Source organism: Trichosurus vulpecula, chromosome 5, assembly GCF_011100635.1.
Source record: "Trichosurus vulpecula isolate mTriVul1 chromosome 5, mTriVul1.pri, whole genome shotgun sequence".
Taxonomy (NCBI): Eukaryota; Metazoa; Chordata; class Mammalia; order Diprotodontia; family Phalangeridae; genus Trichosurus; species Trichosurus vulpecula.
Genome location: NC_050577.1, coordinates 282556557 through 282568902, shown reverse-complemented (window position 1 = coordinate 282568902; position 12346 = coordinate 282556557). Strand labels below are relative to the sequence as shown.

General features: G+C 36.3%; 1 protein-coding gene across 3 annotated transcripts in view; it reads left to right on the top strand.

The window, feature by feature from the left end:
- Window positions 1–12346, top strand: part of IPO8 (importin 8) — a 190420-nt gene that overhangs the window by 41281 nt on the left and 136793 nt on the right. For all 3 annotated transcript variants that reach the window (XM_036759719.1, XM_036759720.1, XM_036759721.1), the window contains exon 3: window positions 11108–11264. In XM_036759719.1, the coding sequence (XP_036615614.1) occupies window positions 11108–11264 (157 nt within the window). The remainder of the gene's footprint in view (window positions 1–11107; window positions 11265–12346) is intronic.

Sequence of the window (12346 nt, the reverse complement as noted above, 5' to 3'; positions counted from 1 at the left end):
ACAGTAATTGACATTTATAATAAATACACTGAATTGTCAAGAAAAACAAGGGAATATGTTAAGTTCAGTTTAATATCTTCTACTTAAGAAGCCAGAGAAATATGCAGTGCATTTAAACAAGATTTCATCCCAGCCTCCATAAAGTTCAACCCCAATGCCTTATCCTGGCATGACTCTGAATTCTTGAAGGCTATGCAGTGGGTATAATGTAAGTTCTGGCAAGTTATAAATGTTGAAGAGGCTTTGAGTTTAGTCCTGGCAACAGACTGAATCCAGTTTCTGAGGATTAGGTCAGTTAAGTATGAAGAGACTCATCACTAGCATAGTGGCCAGTTGATAGTGAATTTTTTGGTCACAGCGTTCCATGAAACAAAGAAAAATACAAAATGGCCCTTAGTCGTGTGTCATCTTCCACTTCTGTAGTGACAGTAGCAGAATTTCAGAAGAGGGTGCAGGATAATGCTAAAAATTAATTTTTAGGGCACTTTAAACTTTAAAATGACTTTTGGTACTCCAAATGTGAGATCCTTGTCCAGGGACCAAATGAATGATCATAATGCTATAAATGAAACAAGAAGGGAGAAGGAAGTTTCTGTTAAATAGAATAGTGGCTAACAGCAAAGCTGTTACTTTATAATACTTTAAAATTCTGTCCTTTAGAGAACTAAAGAGAGAAGTTGGATATACTCTAAAGCAATAAGAAACATTATTTCTTTTTAATTTTTTTTTAAATTAAGATTTTTTATTTTTAGTTTACAACACTCAGCTCTGCATGTCTTTGAGTTCCAGATTTTCTCCCCCTCCCTCCCCTCCCCTCCAAGACAGCGTGGAATCCTATATATCTTCTACATATAGCTTCACATTAAATTTATTTACACAATAGTCAAGTTGTAAAGAAGAATTATGACCAATGGAATCATGAGAAAGAAGAAACAAAACCAAAAAAAAAAAAAGAGAGAAAAGAAGAAAAAAGAGAGCAAGTAGTTTGCCTCAGTCTGCATTCAGACTCCATAGTTCTTTCTCTGGATGTAGATAGCTCTTTCCATCAGGAGACCTTTGGAGTTGTCTTTGAACCTTGTATTGCTGAGAAGAGCCAAGTCTATCAAAGTCAGTTATCACAGAATCAATATATCTGCGGTGGTGTACAGTGTTCTCCTGGTTCTGCTTCTCTCACTTAGCATCATGTCATGTAGGTCTTTCGAGGTTATTATGAAGTCTGTATCTTCCCCATTTCATATAGCACAGTAGTATTCCATTACATTCATATATCACAACTTGTTTAGCCATTCCCCAATTAATGGGCATCCCCTTGATTTCCAATTCTTTGCTACCCACCAAAAGAGCTGCTATAAATATTTTTGTACATATGGGTCAAGAAACATTATTTCAAGGGATATCTTGTCATTTTGTATTGCGGAAATTTACTCCCTGAGTCCTTCTCTTACTGGTTGCTTTTCCCTGGGGCCATCACTTTAGGAAGGACTCATTCTCCTCTTGACTTTCTCCTGAATCTTCCTTCTTTTCATTCCCTCACTTGGATAGGGCCTCCTTCCTCCCCAGCTTTTCAGTACTTCTATGTTTGTTGTCTTCCCCAGTGATCATGTTGTCTTCTGAGCATAATCTCTTCAAGATAGCAGTTGTCTTGCTTATTTTTTAATCTATTCTTTTTTAATCTCCAGCACAGTATCTGGCACATTAGAAGGATTTAATAAATCCTTTTTTCTTCCCTCCCCTCCCTCCCTCCCCCTGTCTCTCTCTCTTTCTCTCTCTCTCTCTCATCTAACTATTTTTCTCAGGTTCTGTCTCTCTCTGTTTGATACTTGTTGACTTTCATGGTATGTAAAGGTAAAAGTGATGAGAAATATGTTAAGGAAAAAGGTATGAGAGAGACCAAGGACTTATAAACTGCATAGATGTCTCATTTTCCTCATAAACATTTTCTTCAAGAAAGGATTGGTAGGCATCTAACATAAGTACCACATAACATGACAAATAATATTTTATATTTTAACAAACAGGAAAATTGTTGTTATTGATAGAGAAGTTATCCCTGCATCAGCACACTCTGTGTAGTCAGATCACCTATTTGTCAGGAAAAGAGCTGAATTAGTAAAAATAAAAATAATAATGAAAAAAAATGTATAGTTGAAACCATTATTTAAACAAGTAAAAAGCAATAAGAAATGATGAAATGAATGGATTCCTAGACATCTAGGAGCACTTGTATGAACTGATATAGAATGACATCAGCAGAATCAGGAGAACAATTTAAATTTTTAAATTTTTTTAGACAGATTCGCTTTCTCTCCTTTTTACTTCCTTTCCCTTAATTAAGAAAGCCAAACAGAAACAAAAACCAAACCTGTTCCATAATGTATCATCAAGAAAAACAAATTCCCACATGCCCTTTTCCAAAAAATTTATGTCTTAATATCCATTCTGAATCCATCACCTCTATCTGGAGGTAGGTAGCCTGTTACATTATAACTTATCTAGAGTAGTGGATGGTCATTGCGATGACCTAAGTCTTTTGACATTGATTTTCTTTATGATATTGTTGATTCAGTCATTTTAGTCATGTCAGACTCTTTGTCACTCCATTTGGGGTTTTTTAGGCAAAGGTACAGGAATAGTTTGCCATTTCTTTCTCCAGCTTGTTTTATAGGGGAGGATCTGAGGCAAAGAGGGTTAAGTGACTCCCAGCATCACCGAACTAGTAAGTATCTGTGGCCAGATTTGAATTCAGGAAGATGAGTCTTTCTGTTTTCAGGCCCAGTGCTCTAACCTTTGTGCCACTTAGTTGCCCCATATAATGACTACATAACTATAAAGAAAAACACCATAAAGTTTCAGTAAAGGAGACAGAAGAAAAATTCAGGGAGGAGGAGAGAGCAGTATTGTGAAAACCTAGAGAGAACAACATATGGAGATAAGGGTAGTTGACAGTGTAAAAGACTGCAGAGATTGAGAAAGGACCATTAGATTTGGCAATTTGAAAGATCATTGGTAATTTTGGAAAGAACAGTTTTAGTTAAATGATGAAGTCAGAAGCCAGACTTGAGACACTTAGGAAGAGAGTAAGAATTAGGAAGAGAGAGGAGTCACCAATTTTAGATGGCCTTGTATATTGCCAAGGCAATATTCACAGTGCTGATGGCGATTATGAATATGCTGGCATAGTTCTGAATTGCAAAATATAATGAACTCTCTATATGGAAGACAGAACCAACACATTTATTCAAATACCAGAAAGCCCAATCCATCACAGCAACAAAGAAATCCATACACAATAACAATGCAGGGGGCACCACTATCCCAAAGCCTTCCCCCTGCTCAGGCCTTCCCACAAACAAAAACTCATGGCTAGCTGCTTCCTCTAAGTGCTCTGACCAACTTCCTCCATTCTGTTCCACTTTCCCTGCTCCACCCTTTCCTGTTCTACCTGTTCAGCAAGCTCCTTCCACCACAGATTTATGTGACTTAGGCTTCCATGTGACTTAGATAGGTCACATGGGCCTATTAATGGATGAGAAGATCTTTAAATTAAGCAAAAATATATTAACAATACATTCGGCCCCAAGATCTTATCCATTACATAGATCAATAGGGCAGCTGGTGTCAACAGAACCTGACAACAATATAACAGGGATAACACAAAATAAGCACATACACAATATCTTGGGGTGGGTCTTGAGCAGAAGCACCCCATCATTCCCCCCTCGAATGAATGGGGCCCAAAATCTTGGGGTGAGGGGGGAAGATCTTTTCTTCCATAGCTACTTCCTGCTGAAATTGGATCTAGAGCTGTCCCTGCTTTGAGAGGTCCCATTTGAGAGGTCAGTTCTTTAGCTAGCATACAGAGCAAACAAGTTTAACAGGCAAGAAGCCAAAAAGAAACAAGGAGACAATAATCAGAAGCATGGTCAGTCGTGCTTTTGGAGTACATGAACCCACCATCCTAGCCTCATTCATGGTAGAATATGAGTTAAGGGTACAATTTGGTAATCATCTTCTCCCGAATAAACAACAATTATAGTATTATCCTTCCCATGTGCTATAATTTCTGCAGCCTCTGGAACATCGTCTGGCTTTTGTTTTACCCATACTTTAGCTCCCAATTTTATTCTATCAGTAGAACCAAACCCTTCACTTCCTCTGATAGTTATTTCAGAAGGAGGGTCAGTTTTCACAAGGGGTATTGTTTCACAAGGAATAATAATCACTTGAACTATTCTATCATTTTTATAAAACTGTATGGGTTCTTCACTTAAATTTTGGAATACCACAATAATTTCTCCTTGATAATTAGAATCTGTCACTCCAGCCAATACATGTGTTAACCTGCTAGGGTCTTGACCAGCAAGTTGCCCTATCTCAGTATGCAGTGATGAGGTGGGAGCGATGATGGTTATAACTCTGATTTATTGTCAGACATTATCCAGTTTTATAGGGTTTTGCACTACATAAGCAGAAGCAGGTGTTCAAGGGGATGAAAGCATGGGAAAAGAGATGTGCTTCAGTAATGTATTGTTGCACTTAGATTAGTAGCGATATCTGGTGGGAAGAATCTGGATTATTGTAAACTATGCTGCCTACAAGCGTATGGGAAAACTAGGGCTGTGGTAAGGTGGTTTCCATAGGAGTATGGGAACAGGAGGGGAGTGCTATTCTACAGTGACAGGGAAGGCTGGGAACAGTAGGGGAGTGCTGCTGTTCTACAGTATCTAAAGAGGCCTGGGAAGGCTTGGGCAGGATACAAACTGATTATCAGAACTGTATGAGCTATGTGAGGCACGGGGCAGGATGCCCTTGTAAAGTATCAAAGAAGTTCCCATTAATTAAAGCATGTTTGTGTTAGGCACTGGTTCAAGAGCATTAGGTAGTGGCCAGCTGTGTTCCTCCTACTGGACTTGTGAGTCCTTGGTGGATGGACTCTGCCTGCATGAGAAAGGATGGCTATCAGAGCAAGAGGGGGGTGCTGTTAAGGGGGGCTGTTAGGGACGGAAGTCTTTCCTCCGGGTGCCTACCGTTCGAACTCCTACTAAGCCTGTCTGGTATTACCCAAGAAACAGGCCAAGCGCTAGGGTCCGAGCAGCCCCGGGGTCGGCACTAACTCCCTACATTAACCTGAGCTGCTAATCTTGATTTAGGTAATGTCCATTCTGTATTTTTTAATATACAATATCTTTTCATTTCATTACCTTTGAAATGTGACCCAATGTTGCTTTGAATCTGCATAGGGGTTCCATAATATAGACTTAAGATATCTAAGAGTTTTACAGGTGTTTTTCTGGGTTGCATTCTTTTCTTTTTTTTTTTTTGAGGAGGAAGGCAGGGTAGTTGGGGTTAAGTGACTTGACCAAGGTCGCACAGGTAGTAAGTATGTCAAGCATCTGAGGCCGGATTTGAACTCAGGTTCTCCTGACTCTACTCACTATTCCTCCTAGCTGCCCCTCTGGGTCGCATTCTTGTAAGAACAAGCTACAAGTACACCTGAATAGGTGTCAACACAAGCACGTGTAAATTTTAATCCTTTATTTTGAGGTAGGGGGCCAATATAATCTATCTGCCAGATTTGGGCTGGAACTTTTCCCCTTGCTATTTCTCTAGTTACTACCTAAGGAACAGTTCATTCCTTTTCCAATTGACATATATAACATTCCTCTGCTACTTGTTTTAACAGTCAACGAGACATACTAATACCTCAATCTTGTGCCCACTGGTTGGCCGTTTGATGGACCCATTTTGCTAGTACTGGGTTATCAGTTAATTTCAGAGCAGGGATGATATGTTGAGTAGCAGTAGTCTTTGCTTGTTGATCAGCATGTTCATTGTACTCACGTATATACACATTAGGGACATCCTATATGAGTGTATCAGTAGGAAATGAGTAGAACTTTTTCAAACAATACTCAACAGTGGACTGCATCTTTAACATTTCACAGATGATTGAAAAATATAAATCATATAAGATCCCATTGTGTTTATTGTTCATTGATTATGAAAAAAAAGCGTTTAATTGAGTAGCGCAAAGCACCGCCTTTTCCAACAACCTCTTTCAAAGACTCTTTTTCAACAATTTGTCACTTGTTCATATGTAATCAGAATAATTCATGATTTCTTAAAAAGACACGATAATGAAAAATAACTTTATTGAACAATCACCCTATGTTCATAAACATTAGGTGAGGCAGAAAATAGTAAGACATATGATTGTTAAAGGTGTTTTTGTGATAGGAAAACTAATGCAGATTCCAAATTGATGAATGGTTTCTCTATGGATGGTGAGGTCTTCTGGTAACTCCTATGTGTAGATGACATTGTGCTGTTTTTATTAAGCCCTGGAACATTGGAAAGCTTCCTAGAAGAGAACTACAATGACCTCAAAGTTGGATTTGACTAATCACACTGAAAAGGCCAAACAGATGAGAAATATCTATTACTTAAATCAAGACATGAATTGGATAGACAAACTATAGAGCTGGTCCATCAATGTGATTTGGGACAGAAAATACCTGTAAACAGATTGTCTGTGAAACTAAGTTGAAAGTAGAGTAGGCTGATTGCCTTCAGTAAATGCAAAGCTCCTTTAATATCCCAAGCTTTGTATGAAAATAAGACTTATCTTTTTAAAAAAATTTTTTTAAATCTTTTTTTAGTAGTATTTTTTCCCTAATTATATGTAAAGACAGTTTTTAGCATTCACTTTTACAAGAATTTGAATCCCAAATTTTTCTCCCTCCCTCCCTTCCTCTCTTTTCAAAGTGGTATGCAATTTGATTTAGGTTATGTATGTGCAATCATGTAAAACATTTCCATATTACTCACAATTGTGAAAGAAAAAACTGACCTAAAGAAAAAAAAATATGAAAAAAATTAAGTGAAAATGGTATGCTTCTATCTGCATTTTGAGCCTTTTTCTGGATGTACATGGAATTTTCTGTCATGAGTCCTTTGTAGTTGTCTTGGATTATTCTGTTACTGAGAAGAGCTAAGTCTATAACTGTTGATCATCACACACTGTTGCTGATACTATGTACAATGTCTTCCTGGTTCTGCTCATTTCACTTTGCATGCGTTCGTACAAGTCTTTCCAGGTTTTTCTGAAATCTGCCTGCTCATCATTTCCTGTTGCACAATAGTATTCCATTACATACATATACAACAACTTGTTCATTGATGGGTATTTCCTCAATTTCCAATATTTTTCCACCATGAAAAAGGCTGGCTGCTGTAAATATTTTTGTACATGTGGGTCCTTTTCCCTTTTTTATAATCTCTTTGGAATACAGACCAAGTAGTGGTATTGCTGGTTCAAAGAGTATGCACAGTTTGATAACACTTTAGACATAGTTCCAAATTGTTCCCCAGAATGACTGGATCATTTCACTCCCCCAACTTCCGCAACATTGCATCAGTGTCCCAATTTTCCACATCCTCTTCAACATTTATCATTTTCCTTTTTTGTCGTATTAGCCAGTCTGATAGGTGTGAGTTGGTACCTCAGAGTTGTTTTAATTTGCCTTTCTGTAGTCAAAAGTAATTTAGAGTACTTCTTCATATATCTACAGATAGCTTTGATTTCTTCAGCTGAAAACTGCCTCTTCATATCTTTTGATCATATATCAATTGTGGAATAGCTTGTCTTCTTATAAATTTGACTCAATTCTCTGTATATTTGAGAAATGAGGCCTTTTTCAGATATGCTTGCTGTAAAGATTGTTTCCCAGCTTTCTGTTTTTCTTCTAATTTTGGTTGCAGTGGTGTTGTTTGTGTAAAAGCTTTTTAATTTAATGTAATCAAATTATCTATTTTAAATTTTGTAATGTTCTCTATCTCTTGTTTGGTCATGAATTTTTCCCTTCTCCATAGAGCTGACAGGTAGGCTATTCTTTGCTCTTCTCATTTGTTTTATTGTATCACCCTTTATGTCTAAATCATGTATCCATTTTGAACTTATCTTGGTATAGGGTGTGGATGTTGGTCTAGATCTGGTTTGTGCCCTATTGTTTTTCAGTTTTCCCAGCAGTTTTTGTCAAATAGTGAGTTCTTATCTCAGTGGCTGGGGTTTTGAGGCTTATCAAATAGCGGGTAATTATGGTCATTTACTACTGCGTCTTGTATAAAGACTTATCTTTTTAATAACAACATTCTACTGGCATTGCTGTGCGTCAGTGAGACATGGAATACAATAGTCACTGAAGATATTTTGCTTAAGTAACATCTATATAATATCATTCCTGGTCCTCCCCCACCCCAGCTGCTAATGCCCCTCCCTCAAAAATTTACTTTGTCATTTTTCTGTTTACTTATTTATGTGCATGTTGTATCCTCTGATAGAATGTAAGCTCTTTAAAGGGCAAGAACAGTTTAATTTTTGTCTTTGTATAAGTGATTAAAATTTAAAATGACTATCACATAGCAGTGAAGAGATTTATAGTGAGTATGAAGAAGATGCAGCATATTACCAAGTGAAGGATGCCATTAGAGAGATGACAGCCTGGTCTTATGGTGTATTTGCAAGGCAATAATCACAATATAGACGATACTTGTTAATATGCCTATGTAATTCTGTATCGCAAAATATAAGAGATTCTCTATATAGAAGGTAGAAGAAGTAAACCATTTATTCAGATATCAGAGAACCAGATAGCAAAACCAATAAGTCTAATCCATCATAGTGGCAAAGAAATTAATACACATTATCACAGCAGAGAACAATTCCATCTCAAAACCATTCCCACCCCTGCTGGGGCCTTGCCACCAATAAACACTCACAGCACAGCTAGCACATGTCTGCTTTCTTCCTTAGCTCTAACCAATCTGGGCATTTCCTGCTCCACCCTTTCCAGTTCCTCTTGTTCAGCAAGCTCCTCAGGCCACATGTGACTTAGGCTTTCTGTGATGTAAGCAGGTCACATGGGCCTGTTAATGGGTGGGAAAGATCTTCAAATTTAAATTACCATTACATATGGTGAGGTTGTGAGATGACAGTTCAGCAGCCATAGTGTTTCCCTAGTATTCTCATGATGTCAGAAGAAAGTCAGGAAGCCCTTGAGTATGTTAGAAGGGACTTTTATGGTGAACTTGTGTGGAGACATGGATAAGAGTTGCACATAGTGGCATAGATAGGTTGCTACATTGTTTGAGAGAACTCTGAAACTGATAAGATTTATTTATTTGAGGTATCATGAGAATTCAGTTATGTGGAATAGTTCCACCTCATTCCTGAATGATTCCTGACAAATGAATATTAATATGGACATTTGGACAGAAGGAGATTATTAGATGATTGGTGGATTTTCAATTTCCATTATTTTTACAATAGCTTTAATGAACAGTTGTCTCATAGTATTATATTGAGTTCATTTTTGAACAGGACCTGTAATTTTATAGGTGTAGGGTGCTCTTGTTAAGGAAACACCTCACAATATGGATTAACACTTTGAGAAAGTGCTAACTTTAACTTTTAGGAAATTGCCTTGACCACTGAAAGTGACTTGTCTGAAGTCATATGACCATTATGCGTAAGAGATAAGTTTTGGAAAGTTATTTATTAGCGATTTATTTAATCATTTGCTAGTCAATGTGTCTTTTGTATATGCTGATCGTATTATACTATAGAACAGTAGTTCTCAAGCTCTTTTTGCTGAAGTGTCATACTGTGTGAGACTCAGGAAACTCATATATTTGCACTAGTGTGCTATGACACCCTTTGTGAACCAGTGCTGTAAACCATATAAAAATATTTGTTCATAGGTTTTGTTTTTTGACTCTTAGTTATTACAAAGGCGAGTTGATTAATTATAAAAAATAAGCCTATAATGATATTTTTGGTTTTTGCCTATATTCACTTTAGAAAGCTAATTAGTTCCTTACATCGTTCAAATAGGCTGACATATTGTTTGCCATATTACCCCATATGATATTTTATATCATACAACTGTGAATAACATAATCAGAACCATGCTGGGGTAAAAGAAGACACTTCATCCACTTCCCATATGGCCATTTTAATAAAATGTTCTTTTATTTGTGTTTCTATCAAAACAAATTGAATTCATAGGTGGAACAGACTTTCAAAGTGGGGAGGTCAAAAGGAATGGAGGAGCTATATAAACCTATGCCAAGTCTATATAAATCAATGGAATGTTAGAGGAGGTTGATATTAGTAAGAAAGATAAAAATAGCTCTTCTATAAAGCAGATATTTGTACATTTTGTATTATTTAATTTCATGGCTAAACTGTGGATTAGGGAATACTGATGGTCTTACCATTCATATTCGTATTCCCATAAAACACATGAATTATCTTATAAACTGGCTTATGTACTTAAAATGTCTTTTAATATTTACTTATTAAACTCTTTAAAGACTAAGAAGCTTTCACAGTCTACCTAAAGAATGCTAGACTTCTGATGTGACAGTATTATTAAGCCGGTTACATTTCTTTTTTAAAAATATGCTTTAAGACTTCTTTCTAATAAACATTGAACTGAATGACTATAGAAGATTTAAAAGGTACAAAAAAGCCTTTAATTTTTACAAGGCATTTCTATTAAATCTTTTGAAATGTCTGAAAATTGATACTTATTCAATCTGTGAGGGATTTGTTAAGTTGGAATTACAATAATAAAAAATTTACTTGTATCTATTTAAAAGAGTTATTTAAATAATGTAAAGAGAACTAACACAACTGTCTTGGAAAATGAAAATTCAGTTTTTGGTTTATTGCCATTTCATTATTGTCTTTTGTGAGCAGTGTGACTCTCATGATAGAGATATATTTTGCCAGTTTTAATTTAGACTACCTTATGTTCAGTCTAAGGCACACATTTGATATTATAGGTTTTTTGGTCATTGAAAATCTTAGTCTTGATTGACAGGATGCTTTTAACTAAAATGTACCTTAATTGCTAAAAGAGAAGTCTTTGGTTTTTATACATTTTCCCATCCGTTGGTTGCTTGCCTAGAACTATATTCCTTGCCATCTTCACTGTGCTTCATGTTCGGCACATTATGGCGTAGCCTTTCACACTTTGTAAAGTTGAATTAAATCAATCCATCCTTTCCATGGTGCTATGTTAGGATTTTTTCTGTAACTCAGCTGCCATTTACCTGAAGAACATGGTGACACAGTACTGGCCAGATCGAGAACCCCCTCCTGGAGAAGCAATATTTCCATTCAACATTCATGAAAATGATCGCCAGCAGATTCGAGATAACATTGTGGAAGGAATAATTCGGTCTCCAGATTTAGTGAGGTACATTATACTATCTATATATACATTAATAAGAGATATAAAATATTTGGTTTTTATAAGGGGGAAAATCTAGTTATAAAGATTATGATTTTTGGTTTTCAAAAGAAACAATATAATGAATAAGGACTCATTTTTTGTTAATTGCTTTCTTATATCTCAGGTAATCTTCTATCTTTTGTTTATTTTTACCTCTTTATCTTTTTTTTTCTTATCAAGAAAGTTAAAGCAAAAGGCCTTCTTGATTAGATAAAATCGTGGGAAGTCCAAATATGCAAATAACTTATTTTGCTTTAGTTGATCTCGCTTAACTTTGTACCATTCTATTTTTACCTTATTTTTTTCTTTTATCTTCTCCATTACAGGGAAATTTACTCCTAGGGCACTAAACCTGTCATTTAACTCATAGGTGTATGTGTGTATTTTTATATATGTATATCTGAGCTCAATTTCCATTCCTTTGTAAGGACAGCTCAGTAATATGTAAGACTAGGTTTCTCTTGGAGAAGTGAGACTATCAAGGGAGTTAGGGATAGTTAATGATAGCCAATAAACATTTATTTAGTGCCTGCTATGTGCCAGGTACTATGCTAAATGCTGGGGATACAGGTGACAAAAAGTAAAGAAAACACTTGCACTCTAATGGGGAAGATATGCAAAAGAAAGCTGAAAAATTAGAGGAGGAAGAAGGACCAGTCCTGAGGACATGGTGAAGAAGTCCAAAAGGAGTACAACTGGGTAGGAAATGATATATTTCAGGGGATGTCTGTTCTTTCCTCTCTCCTTAAATGGAGGAGTTTGTGTCTCTACCCTCTAATCAGAGGGCAGAGGGTACTGATGAATCTGATTGGCTCTTACAAGATGCTAAGATTTTCAGATTATTACTGGGAGCAGAGTGGAGAAGCCAGAGAAATTCAAGATAGCGTAGTACTATAGAAAAGCTATTCTAAACTATCTAAAACCAAGAGTTTACCTTAATCCTGAGTAGTACTTCCAAATACAAAGCATTACTTTGTGTAGTAAATGAAGTATAATCAGAGAAAAGAAACAGAGGAAGAAATAAGAATACGAGAATAGAAATAAGA